Source organism: Carassius gibelio, chromosome A22 (genome assembly GCF_023724105.1).
Source record: "Carassius gibelio isolate Cgi1373 ecotype wild population from Czech Republic chromosome A22, carGib1.2-hapl.c, whole genome shotgun sequence".
In the NCBI taxonomy this organism is placed as follows: Eukaryota; Metazoa; Chordata; class Actinopteri; order Cypriniformes; family Cyprinidae; genus Carassius; species Carassius gibelio.
The window spans coordinates 15191436-15212417 of record NC_068392.1 but is presented as its reverse complement, the minus strand read 5'-3'; the positions used below and the strand labels follow the sequence as shown (position 1 = coordinate 15212417).

Below are 20982 nucleotides of genomic sequence, written 5' to 3'. Positions count from 1 at the left end.
TTAAGCTTTGCTTTAAAAAGGCCCAGGTCAGTAATGGTGCGCATATTGGCCGGAAGCTTATTCCAGAGTCTTGACCCAGCTACAGAAAAAGCCCGGTCACCCCAGTGTTTGTACCGTGACCTTGGGACTTCCAGCAAAGTTGATTTGTTGACCTAAGAACCCCGTGTGGTTGACGAAAAAACCAGCATCTCCGTTACATAAGGTGGGGCAAGACCGTTGAGTGCTTTAAAAACAAACAAATACAATTTTAAAAACAACTCTAAAAGAAGCCAGTGGAACAAATAAAGAATTGGGGTCATGTGCTCACGTTTGCGTATGTTAGTTAAAAGACGGGCTACAGCATTCTGCACCAGCTGAAGGCGCCTAAGAGATGACTGTGATACACCAGTATAAAGCGCATTACAATAATCTAATCTTGAACTGATAAAAGCATGAATAGTTTTCTCAAGGTCAGAGCGATCCAAAAATGGCTTAACCTAGGCCAAAAGATGTAGCTGAAAAAAAAAAACTATTTTTAACCACGCTGTCGATTTGTTTATCAAATTTCAGGCTACTATCAAAAGTCACACCAAGATTTCTGACAGTTGGTCCAAGCTTTGAGGTCGGCACATCAAAGTCAGAAGTTCCAGACTCTCCAAATATTATATATTCATTAATTTAGTTGAAGCTAATTTTGCTCTAGCCATAGTTTAATATCATAAATAAAATCAATTAGTGACCCAACTGCGTCAGCATTTTTTTGGACTCATAGGCAAATAAATTTGCAAATCATCAGCATAGCAGTGAAAAGCTATATTGTGCCTGGCTATAATGGACCCGAGAGGCAGCATGTAAAGTGTAAATAAAATGGGGCCGAGAATAGAACCTTGTGGCACCCCGCAAGAGAGAGAAGTGGTGGAGGAGGACAAGTCCCCAATCACTACAGAAAAGGTTCTATTGGTCATATATGATGAGAACCACTGAAGTGCTGTGCCTTGAATGCAAACAAAGTGATTAAGGCGAGACAGAAGGACTTCATGGTCCACTGTATCAAAGGCCGCCATGAGATCAAGTAGCACTAGAATAACAGGGCTCTTGGCATCAACAAACCGAGCAATATCATTGTGCACCTTTAACAGTGCAGACTCAGTGCTATGTCGCGATCTGAATCCAGGTTTGGTTTGGGCATGTTTTGTGGCAATGCTAGGTGAATGTTGTATTTCAGCAGCAGTAGGGGGCATTAGTGAGCACATCAGGGGCAGGTTTCAACACACACAGAAACTGCTAATCACAGACATCTTAAATATGAACATATATTTAATCTAAACATTGTTGATGTATTTCATTCGTAACATTAAGACAAAGATGTAAAATATTTAATATCTAATGAATCTATGTTGTGTCCTCAGTTTCTTCAGCGTAAAGCGTGTCCCGGACGAGTTGTGCACATCTGTAACCTCCCGGAGGGCAGCTGCACAGAGAATGATGTCATCAACTTGGGACTTCCCTTCGGCAAAGTGACCAACTACATCCTCATGCGCACAACGCATCAGGTAGGATGCAATTTCAGCTCTGAAGAGAAGATCGCAATGATATACCGTACAGTTTGTCTTACATAAAACCATAGTGCTAGGCTGAGCAAAAATAGGTTTAGATGAGCACTTTGTGTACTTTATCTTGGTGTATTTAAACCCTGACACCGATGATGTCTCCATCACCCCGATTCATTAATCACATTTGACTTCTTGATTGGTCCTGTTAGTACAGACTGGATCCAATTCTGGGTCCAGTGCCAAGTTTGCCATGTGCCTGAAATGCCTGGCATTGAATTGACCTTGTAACTGTCTCGAAGATTTATCACACAATTAAAAAGAATATCTTGAAGATCTGCTCGGATCACATCTGACACCTTTTATGTTTCATGCATGCTTTAACGATTTGATGCCGGCGTCAGGCTTTTCTGGAAATGGCATACGTGGAGGCGGCGCAGGCGATGGTGCAGTACTACCAGCTGCAGCCGGCTACCATCAACGGACACAAGCTACTGATCCGCATGTCCAAGAGATACCAGGAGCTGCAGCTGAAGGTATGAAGCTCATCCTGATCATGGGATTCAAACAAAACCAACTCAAAGTGTTTTCCTCTCTGATCCAGAAACCAGGTAAAGATGTTGACTCTATAATCCAAGACATCACTTGCCAGAGAGAGCGAGACGAGATGCAGGAGATCGACAGGTGAGAAATATTGAGATTTTTTTTTTTTTGTCTGGATCTACTGATTTACTCGACAGTGCATAAAAATGGCAATTCATATTTATAATAAACTGGATGCATCTCTTCTATTATTGAAGTTCAAATTTTAAAAAAATCTAAATTCAAAACTAAAAATTGCTTTTTGGAGGGCACGAAGGCTAAAAAATGCAGGGAGATGAAACCGTCCTCACATCATAAAGAAGAAAAAACATTTAAGTAGTTTGGTATAATCTGCTACTTGTATATTATTATATTTAATATAAATAATGTTTTATGTATTTTGCAAATCTAAGTCGTGGTGTGACCAACGTGCAGAAAACAAAAACATTAAAATGACATCACAGAGATGACCACTGCAGACCTTCATGACTGTGTGTTAATATAGAATTATTAATAAAATTCCAATGTTCTATTTTAGGTTTAATATAGATTAATTGGTTAAAATTTAATTTGTTTTAGATACTTAAATATAGTAAATATAGAATACTACTTTTATAAATTTTTTAATCGAAAACTGGAAAAATAACAAAAAAAAAAAATTCATTATTGGTTACATAATTTTTATTGTATTTATAATATTTAATGTTTGGTTAATATTTAGAAATATTTTATCAGATATTTTATTCAGTTTGTAAAATGACTTGGTGCATCTACTCAAAAAATATATATTTATGAATTAAAAATTCATTGTAGTTGTAAAAACACAAACAAACTAAAACTTTTCCCTTTAAAATATATTTCTGTTACAAACTTTTTTGAAAATTTAAGATGTGTAAAATCACATGGTTGCCCCACATGACATCATTAAAGATGAACTTTTCTTGAAAATGGTATGAAAGCTTTTCAAAGTAATAAACCTGCCACAGTTTGTCACTTTGTGTTTTAAACTTTTCTCAACCCCGCTGCTGTTTTTGTGCAGGTACCTGCCGGAGCGTGCCAGATCACGCAGTCCAGTCAGTCGTTCTCTGAGTCCGCGCTCACACAGTCCCAGCTTCACTTCCTGTAGCTCCGCCCACAGTCCACCGGGGCCGTCCTGCCGGCCTGACTGGAGCAATGGCATGGGTCCCCGCCGGGCCTCTTGGGACTGGACATCTCATTCCCGATGCGACGAAGACCCCCGCGAGAGAGACGACTGGAGGAATGACGAGGAAGAAAGACACAATGGATGGCTCTCTGAGCGCAGGAAAGCCTACCTTAAAACCGGGGACCGGATCAGCCCACGTATGGGCCCCGGGGACGAGCGGGGCAGGGACTGGTACCCCCGCGGAAGCCCCCAGGGTTCATCCTTCTCCTCCTACCACTCCAAAGATGATTTTTACAAGAAAGACTCACTGTACAAAACTGATAAACTGAGCAGGCCGCAACATCAGAGACATGAAGGGAAAACGAAGAGAAGGGAAGGCAGCGACTACCACAGACCCAGACGCTCAGAGTCAGACGTGACGGATGACACACACTCCAACCGGACAACTGAAGACAGAGGACGGAGCAAGAGGCCGAGCCGAAGACAAGATCAAGAGGAGAAAGAGTCCGAAAATCAGGTACACCCTACACATTTGAGAGACTACTGTAATACTGTGTATAATGTTCAGAATGACAAAACTGAAGTTTTTCTTAGAGTTAAGAACATTAAAGAAACATTCAAAATATAGTATAATTTACTTAATCCATTTTGTATATTTATATTACTTTTTTATTTGAATATTATAGATTATTTAAATATTTAGAAAAATACTTTAAATATTTAAAGATATTTATATTTTATTTTATGTGCCTGCATATGTTTAAATAGCACTGTTTTTTTTTTTTTTCATCTTTTTTTTTTTTTTACATATTACAGAAGGAAGAATATAGAGCCAAAGAAAGATCAGCATCTCCCAATAACAGCAAACCTGCACAGTCTTCACAGTGTGACAGAGAGGTAAACATTCATTCATATGCATTTTTGCTTTCTTAAAAAAAAAAAAAAGTATTTTCTGTCACATTTGGTCAATTTGTTGCATCCCTGCTAAATAAAAGTATGAATTTCTAATGTCTCTCAGGGACTGGAAAGTGTAGATGATGGAGAAGAGGAGAGCTGGTATCCTAAAAGCATGGAGGAACTGGTGACCGTAGATGAAGTCGGAGAAGAGGACGACTCTATAGTTGAACCTGATCTACCTGATCTTCACGAGGAGGACCAGAGAGTCGAGCCCAGCCAGTCGACAGCAGAGAGCCCTAAACCAATCGCAAAGACCCCCACAGAAGGTGAGGAGAGCACGGTGGACCCTCTGTCGCTTCCACTGCTGGATTTGGTTTCAGCAGAAAGCTCTGGAGGTGCTCAGTCCAAGCCTGGAGAGACGCCCCTGAGACCATCTGCCCCAGAACAACCGGTCTGTCAACTCATCCTCTTCCCGTCCCAGGAGTTCAAGAGCGCTTTGGAGGAGGCCTGCTCCACCACTCATATGGATACACACATCGACACAACCACGCCAGCTGGTCCTCTAAACAACAGCAGCACATGTGAAAATGGGAAAGTGAATGACTTGAGTAATGATGAGAGAAAGACGGCAGAGATGGACGACAAGGAACCATGTCTCAAAGTTGACAGTCAGAAGAAAGGTATACCCACAACTGACCTCAGTTTGTTAGTGAATGTCTGTAATGACCCGTCTAATGAAAATATGTTCCAAAAACGTTTTTCTAATGTTTCCAATACGTTATAATAATGTTATTTCTGAATGGTCTCTGAACGTTCAAGATGTCCAGTTTTTAAAAATTAACATTCCATTTGAGAATTTTGCAAATATAACGGGAACGTTACTTTTAAATATTGTCTGAATGTCCAACTACAAGATTTCAGGAAATAATGGTCCATGAATGATATATATATAAGATTTTAGCGCCAAGATTTTAAGAACATTATTAAAGATGAGCATTATAATAATGAAAAAAATAACGTTTAGAGATCCTTGGGTGTTGGGTGTTTGGGAATTTTACTTCTTGATACTCATACAATAATAGTACTTGGTAGTTCCTCATACAGATTTACCGTATTTTCCGGACTATAAGTCGCACTTCTTTTCATAGTTTGGCTGGTCCTGCGACTTATAGTCAGGTGCAAATTATTTATAAAAATTAATTTGACATGAACCAAGAGAAATGAATCAATAGAAAACATTACCGTCTTCAGCCTTGAGAGGGCGGCTCTCACACTGAGCAGCATAGAGCGCCCTCTCACGGTTGTAGATGGTAATGTTTTCTATTGGCTCTTGGTTCTAAATAAATGCGACTTATAGTCCAGTGCGACTTATAGTCCGAAAAATAAGGTAAGTGTGGTCACTGTAATTTCAATAGGAATCCTCATTAGGAATTATATTGTGAAGGGTGAAGGATTTCCCCATTCAGATTTTGCATCAGGTTCAAGTTGGTTATGCAATTTCCCCACTTTGAGTATCGGAAAGAACTTAGTGACTTCTGTGTGAGCTAAGTGCTTGCAAAATTGTGCTAATAAAACTGCATATGTAGTTTAATTACAGAATCATATGATTAAGATTGCTGTTCAAAAGCGGTTCAGATTCACTGACTGAGCAAGTCTACTTTAAACCATTAACTCATGAGTGAGTTCTGCTAATATTTGTTTTAATGCAGCAAGCATAAATTTCCCAAAACCTTGTTAAATTTGGAAAGCTTTTGTGGAAAAGCTTTGACATTTTTAAAACAACTTTTTTGTGCGTGTGTGTTTTTGTGACACGGATAGGTAGATGATGTCAGAATTTTCAATTCCTAGCAAGTAATCTTCGGAAACTTGATTGAACTAATGAAATTTTGCTTTTTGGTAAAATTTGAAAATTTCAAATTTCGACAAATTGCTTTTTACCTCTAAATTTTTATTATTTATTTATTTATTTTTTGAAGTTGCATTTAAAATCATACTCGCCTCAAATATCTTAAGAGGCATTTTTGAAAATTTTGTAGCAGTTTAATGTGATTACAAGCTGTAGATAAAAAAAACTACTTCACGGATCAATGGTACAGAACAAACACTAAAGCATTTAATTCCACGGATTCATCTGTTCCAGATATTCCTGAATCATTACGTGCCCCTTCACCTCTGGTGACAGACATCTTTACTGCGTCACCCTCTCAGGAGCAGGAGAAAGCCATCAGTGAACACAGCATACCGTTAGGTACGTCCCCCAGAATTCATATGGGCCAAGTACCATTTGGTCAGGATGAAGAAAGTATGAGCAATAATAATAGCGACGCTTTTCTGCGCGAGCGGCACTAATGAACGGCTCTGGCTGTGATGTGGGCTCTCAGTGGGTGACTGAAGCCTTTAAGGCCAGCTGATGTCAGTGGAGCATTTGTCATCCTGCTGAGTGAGGTGTGAATTGCACCCTCGAGGCCCAGGCTTGTGTACTCATTACCACACAGCTAACACACCAGATTCTTTCACTGAAGAGCTGACTTTACACCCCTGCACACACTCACAGAGCCGTATATGAAAATGTATTTGTTTGGAGTCGCTCTGATTTCTGGCTGGTTGTGTTGTTTTTGGCAGGTGTGGAGTTCATCGTGCCAAGGACAGGATTTTATTGCAACCTGTGTGGTTTGTTTTACACCAGTGAACAAGCCGCCAAGACGTCACACTGTCGGAGTACAATTCACTACAGGAACCTACAGGTCAGAACCATACAGTCTTCCTTTCTCTTCCCACCCAAATATGAAAGGTTCTCTCTTTCTTAACATTTTCTGTGTTTGAAAGATTGATGATTCAAAGAGCTTTTGGATGACACATTTTAACTTTTGAATTTACTGAAGTTCTTTTATAATATAATAAGCCATATTATACTTGAGTGTGATAAGGAGCAGGTCTGATATTTTGACTACACTGAAGCTACTTAAGGGACTTCAATCAATGAATTGTTTCCTAAAATCTCTTCCCCAATGAACTGATTCACTTAAATGAATCAGACTTTCCAGCAGTACACATGAGACTACTTACTTTACCGACTACCTATCTACACTGAAGCTACTTAAGTGACTAAAATCAGTGAATCAGTCAACTGTTTCTTAAATCTCTTCCCCAATGAACTGATTCACTTAAATGAATCAGACTTTCCAGCAGTACACATGAGACTACTTACTTTACCGACTACCTATCTACACTGAAGCTACTTAAGTGACTAAAATCAGTGAATCAGTCAACTGTTTCTTAAATCTCTTCCCAAATGAACTGATTCACCAAAATGAATCAGACTTTCCAGCAGTACACATGGGACAACTTACGTTATAGACTACCTATCTACACTGAAGCTACTTAAGTGACTACAATCAGTGAATCAGTCAACTGTTTCTTAAATCTCTTCCCAAATGAACATATTCACCAAAATGAATCTGACTTTCCAGCCGTACACATGAGACAACTTACGTTATAGACTACCTATCTACACTGAAGCTACTTAAGTGACTAAAATCATTGAATCAGTCAACTGTTTCTTAAATCTCTTCCCCAATGAACTGATTCACCAAAATGAATCAGACTTTCCAGCAGTACACATGAGACTACTTACTTGCCTTATAAACTACCTATCTACACTGAAGCTACTTAAGCGACTAAAATCAGTGAATCAGTCAACTGTTTCTTAAATCTCTTCCCAAATGAACTGATTCACCAAAATGAATCAGACTTTCCAGCAGTACACATGGGACAACTTACGTTATAGACTACCTATCTACACTGAAGCTACTTAAGTGACTACAATCAGTGAATCAGTCAACTGTTTCTTAAATCTCTTCCCAAATGAACATATTCACCAAAATGAATCTGACTTTCCAGCCGTACACATGAGACAACTTACGTTATAGACTACCTATCTACACTGAAGCTACTTAAGTGACTAAAATCATTGAATCAGTCAACTGTTTCTTAAATCTCTTCCCCAATGAACTGATTCACCAAAATGAATCAGACTTTCCAGCAGTACACATGAGACTACTTACTTGCCTTATAAACTACCTATCTACACTGAAGCTACTTAAGTGACTAAAATCAGTGAATCAGTCAACTGTTTCTTAAATCTCTTCCCCAATGAACTGATTCACCAAAATGAATCAGACTTTCCAGCAGTACACATGAGACTACTTACTTGCCTTATAAACTACCTATCTACACTGAAGCTACTTAAGTGACTAAAATCAGTGAATCAGTCAACTGTTTCTTAAATCTCTTCCCAAATGAACTGATTCACTGAAACAAATGAAACTTTCCAGCCGTACACATGAGAGGACCAATTAGCAGATTGTATTTGACTATAAAGCTGCACTCAACATGAACAATGTGAAATCCAAACAGCGATGTAGCATTTGGCCATGCTACACTGCTACACTGTTGTAAATAGAAGCTTGTTACTGAAAAGGCTTACTTAGTTACTCCCCACCCCTGGTGACTGCCGTGTAAGATTGACTGACGCAAGACGCCCAGTGCTCAGGGTGGGATATAGTTCCTCATTATAACCCTTCAGAAACACACGCATACAGACAAACACACTTTCCAGCACAACATAGTTGAGGCGGCAAGGAGCCGGACATTCCCCGTCATCACAGTCAGACCACAACCAGTTGTCGTCTCTCAGACTAGAGCGGTCGGCCAAAGAGCGTCACCTCATACTTCACTTCTCTGCCTTGAGGTCTGCCAGCTGTGTTGAGTTTACAAGAAGAAGAGAGTGAGAAGGTGACAGATGAATATAACACCAGAAGAGCAAGACAGGTGAAACCAAGAATGACAGAGAGAGAGAGAGAGAGACTGTAAACACTACAGGAAACCTGCTTTCCTCCCACATTTTAACCTTGTTCCGTTTCAACTTGTTCCTTGTTTCACTGGTAAACAAATACGCTTTTCGGAAGCACATTAAATGTGTTTCATCAACTCTTATGTCATTAAAACTGACCTCAACAGGAAGTCCAATAGACCATGAGTGCAAAATTACTTTGCAACTTTAAAATAGCTTTTAAAGTGCTATCTTTTAGTTTATTCAAATTATGAAAAAATGTGACTAGATCATTTAACGGTGTGCATTAAGGTTACTTAAAAAGCCAGCTATGAAATTAGCCTAAGTATGACAAAGTTTCACCAATTTTATCCACTAGTAGACATTGTTAGTGATAAAATTAAATAAATTAATGGGTTTCAAAAATATGTTGTGATAGTGTTTAATTTCTAAGACAAACGAGCCTAGAAACACGCGATATCTCAATGTAGCTTGAACTTTCTTGAGTTTAACAGTCATAACAGATGCTGTCAGTCAGCCATCTTAGTCAGAGAAACCAAACTGTTGCTCTTCAAGGCGTTAAAGCTGTACTTATGCCTGTGATTTAAAAGTGAATGGTCATTTGTGTAATTTAACAGACGGTTGTTTGTGTTTTTATAGAAGTATCTGTCAAAGCTGGCGGAGGAAAGTCTCTTAAATTTCCACACACAGTCGCCAAACACTGAATGAAGCTCACGTGAGACTATCAGGACTGCACCACTGCTGGGACATGGACACAAGAAGAACTGCAATTGGGTTATTTGTGTACTCGGGTTCATAGCAATACAAACTGTATGAAAGTTTTCAGGGATTAAAAAAATGGCACATTAAATATCTTAGCTTTTAAAGGAATAGTTCACTGAAAAATGTAAATTTCAAACACTTTTTTGCTGTTATTTTTCTGTACAGTGGAATTGAGGGTTGGCTGTTGCTCCAAAATTTTAATTTAAATCATAAAAGTAGTCCATGTGACATGTGCAACAATATTCCACGTTTTATTTTTGAAGCCATAGCGTTAGAAACAAACTGAAAATTATAATATATAATATAAATATATAGCCCTAGTCCCCCATTCACTTTCATTGTATGGAAAAGAGCAGCAGGAACGTTCTGTAAAATATCTTCAGTTGTGTTCCACTGGAAAAACATAAGTCTCTCATACAGGTTTGAAACATGAGGAACAGTAAATGATGACAGTTTTCAGTTTTCTGTGAACTCTAATGCGGTGTGTGTGTCTTCTGTAGTCCAGCATTGACTTTTTCTTACACTGTGAAATATATGCATCAGAATGTGAAATGCACTGGTAAGTGTTGTGTTTACATCATCTGCATCTTCCTAGTTCATACTCCAAAGCTTGCATATGTGTTGGTTTTTCCAAGCGGTGGACAAATATGAACTCCACTGCAGAAGTGCCTAATTTAAATTTCTATTTTAATTTAAAGAGGTGTAAAATGATCCTCAGGTCAATACTTGTGAATATTCTGTTGATGCTTTTTAAATTATTATTATTCTGTTTCAGTCTGAATTGCATTTTCTGTGGTTATATTTGTCAGTCTAATGCTTGAAATATTAACTTTTCAAAGTGCCTTGTAATGCATTAAAAGCCCCAGATGCTTAATAATCAGCTGAACACCAGGGAACGCTGCTTCTGTATAATGTCTGTCATACTATTTTGTTTTTCATCATTGCTGTACACAGAGCTCAGACTTTTGGGATACTTGAACTGGACCATGTTTATTTAACTCATATCAAATTTATAAAAAGCTGAGTTGTTATAATGCTAGTATATAAGCAGAATGGTTCTGGAAAACTTTGTTTTATATTCTGTTAATAATAGCACAGCATTTTATGGAAGAAAATTGTATAGCACTGATGCAAATGTTAAATAAACATTTTGGAAAATAAGGTTGCCTGATGTTTATGTGAAACAAATAACTAAAGAAAGTCTCCCATGGTGGACCTGGAAGATATGTCTGGGCCTGTACTTTTTTTTTTTTTTTTTTTACATATAATATATGCCAATTTAATAATATAAAAAGACAGAGGGACTTCATCTTCACCCCATGAGCAATCTGTTACATAATGACAAATTCTGTTACAGCATCCATCGCAGGGCGGAAAGTCACGATCTTTACCGAAGACCTCATAGAAAATACGAGAAAGACCGGATTCATTTCAACTCAATTTTCATTGGTCACTTTGTCATCCGCCTCTATTTTTCCAACCAATCAGAGAGCGCGCAGGACAGCATTACGCTATCGAGTTGCCGGGCAGAGAACACAGAATCAACATCAACGGAGCGTCTACTCGAACTTGGACTACGCGATAAAACAGGTTAGTGGGATTTATTCCTTATCGGCTGTATATTGTTTCAAAGCAACGTACTCTGCGATATTGAAGAAATTCGAATGTTTTATTTTAGACGCTGTGTCAAATATAGATAAAAATGGCGTTTGTTGGCTGCTAGTTCCGAGGCTTTGTTTATGTTTATGTTGCGCTCGTGCACTTGTTCGTGCTCGTAACACGATATATTGAATGCATGCTCTACGTCAAAATTTAAACGCATTAATGATCGTTAGTACAAAAACTAAGTATTCCTCATCCAAAACACTTTGTTTTGGAGACTGCAGGTCTTCTGTCTGTTTGGTAATGGATACATTCATTGTATCAGGCTTATGTTGGAGCCAAATGGACGCTGCTGATTGGAGCAGCTGCTTGTTCTCATTTATCCATTCATTTTTGCTTCACAAAGAAACTAACATATTAACGTTAATATTTCTGCATTCTAGGTGCAAAGGCACATTTTATACCCCGTAAAACTTAATTTTCAGATGTTTACCATGGCAGCTGACTGTGAGGCATGGCTGAATGCAAACCCTGTTGGTAAGTTGATTTTTACTGCGATATTTAGGTATTTAATATCACAGTAAATGTTTCTAGGTCAGTGTTTCAGAATCGTTTGCCCTCATATTTGGTATGTGATATGATAAGTCTGTGCAAAGTTGCCAAGGTCAAGCCTATCACTTGTTTCTACTCTCTCAAATATATGTATAAGTGGCCCAAACTTTGGTCTCTAGTGCTAATGCTGTTTTAAAACATATGTTTAGTCTCATATAACACATGATATGCATATTCACATATAAACACAGAGGCTGGAAATCTCAGCGATTCCTTCCCCTCCGGGGACGAGGACAGCACCTTCACTGGAAACGTTGATAATGAAATCAATGGAAACTGGATCTCGGCTCCCACCGGCAGCATCCATGAAGCAAGACTCAAGGCCAAGGTGAAGAGACGCCTGAGGAAGACCTCCTCCAGGGACTCGGGCCGGGGCGACTCGCTGAGCGATAACAGTGATGTGGTCCGCTCTGTGGTGCCCCCCACCAGCCCTAAGGGCAAACTACTTAACAGGAGGTCGAGGATGGGCAAGGGACGAGGACTGCCCAAGAAAGGTATCCGTGCTGTTTGATTCCTTAACCAAGAACGATAGCTATATTAGCATCCACACCAATTGACAATACCATTCGGTTTATTATAAGCATGCTGCATTTTCCGATTATTATCCTCAAGGTTTTAAAAATCGTTCTGAAAGTGATTCCAAATGTATCGTTTTTCTGTCGTTTTTGTTGTGGTTTGGAGTTATTTATACTCGTCGATTTAAAACAATTAAAACCTTGTATAGTTAATCAGTTTATATCATCGTATAGTTCTCAAGTTACCGCCCCTGGAATCACTGGGGGGTTTTCTGTTTGGAATGTCGAGATTGGTTCAGTTGGACTCGGAATGCACGCATTCAAAGAAACTGGATTTAGAGAATTCTGAAAGTTCCGGAACTCCAGTGCAGGTTGGGATTTATTGGCATCAGTTCAGAGCTTAGAAGTGTTGACTTGGTTCCGTTCCAGCATCCGTTGTTTAATTTTTGCCAGTTTAGACTTGACTTAAACATCCGAGCGTTTCTTCACGCAAGCGGACTGACGCACTTCAGCAACTAAACTCCACCCACATTCACTCATACACCCTAAACAGACAGTCACTGCCGTTCATTCAGTCGCTGAGGGTTAATCACCCTTGTGTGCAACAGACCTGAATAATATAAGCAAGACTGCAAAAAATATTTAGATTTTGCCTCTCGTGACCTTTTCACCTCCCCCATCCCCCGCGAGATAACTTCGTGACATGCTTCTCTTTTTGATTCGGTCTGCGCTGGCACATTCGACCCCGTTTGTGTTATGTAACCGCTGGTTAAGTCGGACTGCAGGGCTAGAGTTCCTGTTAGCGGTCTTTGGACAGAAGCCTTCAGATGAAAATATAGTTCATCATCATGAAAAGTGAAAACCTGACAAAACTGGATTACAGCATATTGACAATCTTCTTTGGAGGCTTTGCGGTCAGGCTGAGCAGAACCTAGTTGTCGTGGTTTGCATTTAATCAGGGATTACAAATTGGTGACAAATTTTCATTGTCAGATAGTAATTAGTAATAAACAATCGTGATTACTAAAGGAATAATTTTTTTTCTTTGTCACTGATTAATTTGATAATATTAGGTTTTTAATCAAATTACAGTATTTTAATTTAGCTTTAATTCAGGCCATTTTTGTAAAGATTTTTTTTTTTTTTTATTATTATACTTTATTATGGTTCTTCTGTAATTCTGTCGTGCTAATTATTATCGTACTACTTATTTTTGCCTAGTGTCAATATTTTGGTAAATATTTAGGTCGGGGACATTTTAGAACATCTATCGTTAATTATGTAATGCTGTTGAAGTACAGATATGTTTTTGCACTAATGTTGAATGTTTTTAAAAGAGATTATGCTTTTGCAAGGATCGGAACGTTCTAGATGTTTCTGGAACATTCTGGAATGTTCCACTGCTTTCTGGAATATTGTGGGACTAGTCAAACAACGTCATCTAACGTACACTTCTTGAGTTTTGGATGTCTCACTTTTGGTAATAGTTTGTTATATATATATATATATATATATATATTATAAATTACATTCTGCAATGCCATACATTATTTATTAGTGTCAGTGGAAAGTGGATAAAAATGATGACTTAGAAATACTTAAAATGTTTGTAAAAATATAAAATATATAGGTTTTTTTTGTTTGTTTTTTTTTTTACAAAAAAACACTTTACCAGAGATTATATACAGTATGCCTATTTTATTGTTAATGAAATCAGTTCCTTTTTTGAATCCTGAGGAATTGGGAGGAATTGTTTTTGGATGGAAAAAAAAAGTATTCAAAGATTTAAGTTGACCAAAAAGAGAAAAATGTATAAATATATTGATATTTAGGATCTCTTTATATATTTGATATGCTAATTGTATTATGAATCCAAGTTAAATATGGAAAACTTGTAACTATTTTCAAAATGTAGTTTGCGTAAATGTGTACAGTCTTTAAATTCAGTCAAACGTTTATTAAGTGGGTAGTTCATCTAAAAATAAAAATGATTATTTACACACCCTCTTACCACTTCTGAACTTCATGATTTTATTTTGCGGAGCACAAAAGAAGATATTTTGAAGATTAAGAACCGAACAACACCGAACCCCATTGACCTCCATTGTAATAAATAAATATTGTGCCACAGAAGAATGACAATCATTCAGGTTTGGAGCGACGTGAGGATGTAGCAGAACGTCACACTTAGCCTTGCGTGCACAGACTGCTGTATGCTCTTCTGCCATTGAGAGATGATTTCAGCACAGGGCCTGTGTGGGCAACATGACAAAGACACTTTCATTGACTTTCTTCTTTCTGTTCTCTGTCGACATGTCTTGGCACTGTTTCTGTGTTTTGTCTTCATAGGTGGGGCAGGAGGTAAAGGTGTATGGGGAACACCTGGGCAGGTTTACGACGAAGATAAAGTTGACGTTAAAGATCCCAATTACGATGCTGAGCAGGTAAAAGCCACACAATGTGCTTGCTTATGGTTTTTAAAGTAATAGTTCGTCCTAAAATAAAGCTTTGCTGAAAAATTACTTAATCTCAGATCAGAACCAATGGGTGCTCTGCACAGTGAATGGGTGCCGTCAGAATGAGAGTCTAAACCGCTGATAAACACATCACAATAATCCACACCACTCCAGTCCATTAATGTCTTGTGAAGTGAAAAGCTGTGTATGTAAAACTGTCGAAGTTAAAGATCGGACTGGAGTGGTGCGTGTTATTTCTGGATTATTGTAATGTTTTTAACATCTGTTTGCAGTCTCAAGTCCAAAGCACACTTTGGCCATGGTACGCTCATGCAATTTACTCATCAGAAGTGTCTGTGAACGGCCCATGAGTCGTCTATCTGCACTTATCTGCTGAATTTCTCCAAATCTGTTCCCATGAGGAAACGAGGTCGAGAGAATATTCAGAAAATGCTTATTTTGGGCTGGACTTTTCCCTTTAACCATGAAACGGTCACACAATCCATCAAACGTTGTGTTTCTGCAGGAGAACTGTGTGTATGAGACGCTCGTCCTCCCTCTGGACGAAGAGACGTTTGAGAAGACGCTCACTCCTATCGTTCAAGAGTACTTTGAGCACGGGGATGCTAATGAAGTGGCGGTGAGATTTATGGCTGTGTTGTTGAATGAGGCGGTTCATATCTAATTGAGTGTTGTGCGTTTGAGTAAAAAACCTGAGGATCACGCTGCATTCGACTATAATCCGGACATCTGTCTCTGTTCCCGCAGGAACTGCTCGCTGAGCTGAACCTGGGCAGCATGCGAGGCGACGTGCCCATGCTAGCCGTGTCGCTAGCGCTGGAGGCCAAAGCCAGCCACAGGGAGCTGACGTCACGACTGCTCAGCGAGCTCTGCGGGTGTGTGCTCACAGCGGGCGACGTGGAGGCCTCCTTCCACAAACTTCTCAAAGAGCTGCCCGACCTGGTGCTGGACACACCTGGAGCTCCACAGGTGACCTGCTACAACTAGTGTAGAGTCGCTCCAGTGAGGCCCTTAACCGTGCACACTAAACAACAAAATATATTACCATGTATGTGTTTATATATGTGTGTGTGTGTGTGAAAAAACAAACACACACATACACACAATCATATATAATTTGTTATATTTTTATATTTACCTTTTTATTTCGTTTTTAAAAGCCATAGTTTGATTTTGATATTCATTAATTTTACTATTAATTATTCCAGTTCCTTTTTTGGACCCTGTGGAAAAACAAAAAACAATATGTTTGTTAAAAGTAAATATTTAATATTTCTAGTTATCTGTACAAGTGTTTTTAATATATATAAAAAAACGAATTAGTATATATTTCTGCATGTATTATAGAATTGATAAAAATTATGTATTTAAATATAATATTATTATACTTAATTAAAATTCTATAATATCATATTTTTTTTATATTATATTTGACAGTATGATCAGAAAGTGTACCAGGTTGAACTCAGAAAAAGATTGTAATTCTTTGCATAATTTTTTGTCAAATTTTAATATTATATTTGATGTATAGGCCTCATATTTAATACATTATTTATATGCACATATATAAATGTATATGATTTATATGCGTGTATACATTATAATTTAGATATGAATATATACATAAATATATATTATATTTCAGATATCATATCTTATGTATTAACATAAATATATAAATGTTAAATATTGTTATATACCTTATATTAACAGCATTTACATTAAAATATTTTTCTTTATGGCAGTATTTAATGCTTTATTTCTTAATTCTATATATCACTACTATATGACCTAAGTTAAAAACAATTTTAAGTCTATGAACAGAAGTGATGATTAAATTGTTAAACACAACTTTGTTGTATGACATTTAATGATCAGCTACGCTTCATAATCATGAAGCGCTCTAGTTGAGGAGTAGCTTTAATTTTTGCAGCGTAACATTTGCCCCAGTTTCTGAGCTGCACGTTTCCTCTGCTAAAGGCTGCGGTTAACGATGGAAACTCTGTGGTCGGTCGGAGCACGTCTGTGTGATGCAGAGACTTTCAGCTGTTTCCTTTGGCTTCGTAGAAACAGCAGTGAGCTTGTGTGCAGAATGCTGGGTCAGCGCTGTGCATCAAACACATCATTACAGACACGAGGGCTCATGTTGCTCGAGCGGTTGAACTGGTTAACAGCCAACACAATCTGAATACAAAGGGTAGACGTGTCTAAACAGCACAAGAACAAATATTGACCTCCGACTGCATTCGTATGAACTGATGCGTGCTACTGCATCACAGACACTGTGTGTCCTCCAGCTTCACACACAGCTGCACCGCTTACAATAACACACACACACACACACACCAGTGTCTCGAGGAGGAACTCAAGGGGCCTGTATATACTCTTCAAGTGAAAAGATTCAGTTCCTCTTTTTTTGTATCCTATGAGGGGTTTTGTGTGTAAACAAGAAATGTGGAGAGCTCTTAGAATGAGCTGGAAATATGAAATGTTGATTTTTTTTTTTTAATGACAAAGATATTAAATCTTTAAATCTTTATTTTAGAAGAAATCAAGTTATATATTTTCTAAATTAAAAAATATTTAAATATAAGTATTTAATATGAGTAAAATTAATAAAAATATATACAAATATATTTTATTCAGGAAGGTGTGATTTGAAAATAGAGAAAAAGGTTGCCAAAAATGAATGATCTGTATATATTTTAAAATGTAACATTTTATTATTACTATTTAATATTACTGTTTAATAATATTTCATACTTTTATTATTTGTCAGAGTTTTCAAAACCTTAAAAGCAATTGATATAGTTTAATTACGAATAATAAATGATTTCTTGATGTTTTTGTGTCAGTAAGAAATATGGAAATAATTTCAGAATGAGTGATATTTATCTGAAAATATTATTGTTGTTGTCGTTTTACGCGTGACTCAATTAATGGTAGATGGTACAAAAAAAAGCTAATGTTTGAACCAAAAATGGATCAAGATTAAAGCTGATCAAGCATTTGTAAATAATATTAATACTTCAAATTATATCTAATATTGAAATAATATAATCTGTTAAATAATTCAAAAATTGAATATCTTTAATATTTGTCAGTGTTTTAATATAGGAAAACAAGTCTTTTTTCCTCAGTATCTTGTGAACTCTCCGAATGAGTGATCTTTAGCTGGAAATGTTTCCTTTTGTCTTCCAGATGCTCGGTCAGTTCATCGCTCGAGCCGTCGCAGACAACATCCTCCCAAAGAGCTTCATAGATGGCTACAAAGGACGTGTGGATTGTGAATACGCCAGGTACTGCGTGCGTTCCTCTCGGTGGGTCTGGTTCTGTGTTTTGACGGCGTGTTTGACGTGGGTTTGTGTGGTTTGATCAGAGCGGCTCTGGATCGCGCCGCCGTGCTGCTGAGGATGAGCCGATGGACCGGCCTGCGCATCGACAGCCTCTGGGGCTCGGGCGGCGGCCAGAGACCTGTCAATCAACTCATCAAAGAGGCAAGGACACGCCCATTCACCGCATCCTTCGTCTATGAGCTGGAAGATGTTGAGCAGCACCACATATATTCATTCTCTAACTCCATGATGGCTGTTGTTGCAGGTGAACCTCCTGTTGAAGGAGTATCTGTTATCAGGAGACACGGTGGAAGCCGAGCGCTGCTTGAGAGAACTGGAAGTCCCACATTTCCATCACGAGTTCGTTTATGAGGTAATAACGGCAACAGAACCGGGTCTTTCGAGGAAAGCTTGTGCCTGATTGTTAATAGTTGTGTTATATTTCCCAGGCGGTTATCATGGTTCTGGAGTCTAACGGCAACAGGACGCTTCAGATGATCCTGCAGCTGCTGAAGTCTCTGTGCGCCTCCACGGTCATCACTGTGGACCAGCTGAGACGGGTACGGCGCCACCCGCCGGTCAGTTTGAGTCACTGCAGTTTAAAAAGCAGATGTACAGTGAATGCTGTCCTCTTGCAGGGCTTTGAGAGGGTGTACGTGGACATGGCTGATCTCAGTATCGACGTGCCGTGTGCGTATTCGCTTCTGGAGAAGTTTGTGGAGCAGAGCTTCGATGCCGGCGTCATCGATAAAAAACTCCGAGACCTCTGTCCTTGTCGGTGAGTGAGGCCTTTTCTGTATAACAAACGTATATAATTTTATTATTATAAAAATATTTATTCTGTTACGTTCCATCTCAACTATTATCAAAACTATTTTTTTTATTTATCCAAATAAACGTATTGTTTTCATTGTTGTCATTCGTTATGGATAATAGTAGTGTATAAACACAATATTTATTATTACACACAGAAATATTTAAGAATTTATACAATTATTATACATCAAAACTTTTTTTTTTGTTATGTACCCGAATTAACTTTTCTTTATGAATGGTAGTAACGAATAAAAAATTATATACAAAAATATAAATTACATCAGAAATATTTAGATATCTTGCACCCAAGTGAACTAATTGTTTATATTATATTATTATTATTATTAGTAGAGGTAGTAGCACTGTATATTTATTCTTATGAATAATAATAATACATTTTTACATAAATTATTTTGCATAATTTCTGAATAGCAGTAATGTACACACACACACATATATATATATATATATATATATATATATATATATATATATATATAAAATATGTTTATACATTATTGCTATTCAGAAATGACAAGTGTGAGATTACATATATAAGAATAACATTTATTACTAGTGTACTAATGTTGTCGTATCCGCATCTGTTTCGTTCGGTCTGTTTCTGTGTCAGGGGCCGTAAGCGGTTCGTCAGTGAAGGAGACGGGGGGCGTCTCAAACTCTGCAGCTTCTGAGTTCAGGAGTCCTGCGAGCCATTTCTGTGGCAGCTGCTCCAGTCGTGACCCTCGCTGGAGTTTTGTATTTCCTTCATGTTGCTTTTATTTGTCACGAAGCTTTAAATACTAAAACCTTTCCTCCTGTCAGAACACAATGGGACCGAAGGGCCAGGCACTTTCCAGTCTGAAGGAGGCGCAAGATCCTTCTGATATCACTTGTATAAGCTAATCCTGAAAGTGCCACACTTATGAGCTAGTCATTCCCTGTTTAGTATTCCTGAGTTCACTGCCAGAGCTCTCTCTCTCTCTGCTCCTGGGCTGCTTTTGTATTCTGTGCTCCAGTTTACTCTTCCCTTTATCTCCTCTGACTTCTCAAAGATGTCACTTCTGATGGTCACCGACGAAAGGACAAACCTGAGCATCGCACAGCAGCTGGGGATCATTTCACAGGAGTGTGTCCAGAACATTTATTTTTATATTTCAGGAGACTGGTGGAAGTGAAATGCACCTAACTTACTTTTTGTTCAAAACGGTTGATGAATAAATAATAAATTGTCGTCATCATTGATTACTGGTAATGACTTGGGAGTGTGTGGTTTCATTAAGACAATATCTTTTTTTTTTTTTTTTTTTAGGGTGAAAAATCCATCATGACATTATTAAAACCAGCATAAGTTACAATAAAATTATTAAATATTACTTTACATTTATTTAACATCTGGAGTGGAGGGAAATATACCAGACTACAATTTATATAATTAGCGATTAAACACTGAAAGTGTGTATTAGATGATAGACACAAGGAGAAATGAAACAAAATATTTAAATTAATGTATTTTTAATCAATATTCACTACATATTGAAAACAGTATTCAATACATCACAAAATAGCTAAAAATTGGCCCAATTATTGAATGCTTTTGAAAGTCTCTTCAAGGCTGCATTTATTTGATCAAAAATGCAGTAAAATATATTAAAAATTTATATATACAGTAATTAATATATATATTATTGAATATATTCCTGTTCTGGCAGAGCTGGATTGTTGGCAGCCATGTTTTTGTGGAAACGGTGACACTTTTTTTTTTTTTTTTTTAACTAACTGAATGAACATTTCTCTCCATAAAAACGGTTTTGTAGTTTTGAAGATACATATATATTTAAATATGATATTTACAAAGGGGA

At 37.7% G+C, this 20982-nt stretch overlaps 2 protein-coding genes across 6 annotated transcripts in view; both read left to right on the top strand.

The window, feature by feature from the left end:
- Positions 1-10927, top strand: part of LOC127943439 (RNA-binding protein 20) — a 57048-nt gene extending 46121 nt beyond the window's left edge. For all 4 annotated transcript variants that reach the window (XM_052539910.1, XM_052539911.1, XM_052539913.1 and 1 more), the window contains exons 6-14: positions 1389-1532; positions 1934-2065; positions 2134-2213; positions 3151-3772; positions 4072-4152; positions 4274-4832; positions 6293-6400; positions 6775-6896; positions 9644-10927. In XM_052539910.1, coding sequence (XP_052395870.1) covers positions 1389-1532; positions 1934-2065; positions 2134-2213; positions 3151-3772; positions 4072-4152; positions 4274-4832; positions 6293-6400; positions 6775-6896; positions 9644-9712 — 1917 coding nt within the window. In that variant the 3' untranslated portion in view covers positions 9713-10927. The remainder of the gene's footprint in view (positions 1-1388; positions 1533-1933; positions 2066-2133; positions 2214-3150; positions 3773-4071; positions 4153-4273; positions 4833-6292; positions 6401-6774; positions 6897-9643) is intronic.
- A 294-nt stretch (positions 10928-11221) lies between these two features.
- Positions 11222-20375, top strand: LOC127943172 (programmed cell death protein 4). 2 transcript variants are annotated; one of them, XM_052539387.1, is made up of 12 exons: positions 11222-11356; positions 11812-11905; positions 12172-12474; positions 14845-14939; positions 15478-15591; positions 15720-15941; positions 18174-18271; positions 18352-18469; positions 18573-18680; positions 18757-18867; positions 18946-19085; positions 19755-20375. In XM_052539387.1, the coding sequence occupies exons 2-12, from the start codon at positions 11854-11856 to the stop codon at positions 19813-19815; spliced, it is 1422 nt and encodes a 473-aa protein (XP_052395347.1). In that variant the 5' UTR covers positions 11222-11356; positions 11812-11853; the 3' UTR covers positions 19816-20375. The 2 variants fall into 2 exon arrangements, with proteins under 2 accessions (XP_052395347.1, XP_052395348.1); XM_052539388.1 differs by having other exon boundaries at positions 11251-11356; positions 11854-11905.
- The last annotated feature ends 607 nt before the right edge of the window (positions 20376-20982 follow it).

What these genes read in the sequence shown, in the direction of transcription:
- LOC127943172 (XM_052539387.1), top strand. Translation starts at nt 11,854, where the DNA reads ATGTTTACCATGGCAGCTGACTGTGAGGCATGGCTGAATGCAAACCCT. An exon ending in GGGATGCTAATGAAGTGGCG is followed by an intron (nt 15,592 to 15,719) that starts GTGAGATTTATG and finishes CTGTTCCCGCAG; the next exon opens with GAACTGCTCGCTGAGCTGAA. An exon ending in CGAGACCTCTGTCCTTGTCG is followed by an intron (nt 19,086 to 19,754) that starts GTGAGTGAGGCC and finishes TTTCTGTGTCAG; the next exon opens with GGGCCGTAAGCGGTTCGTCA.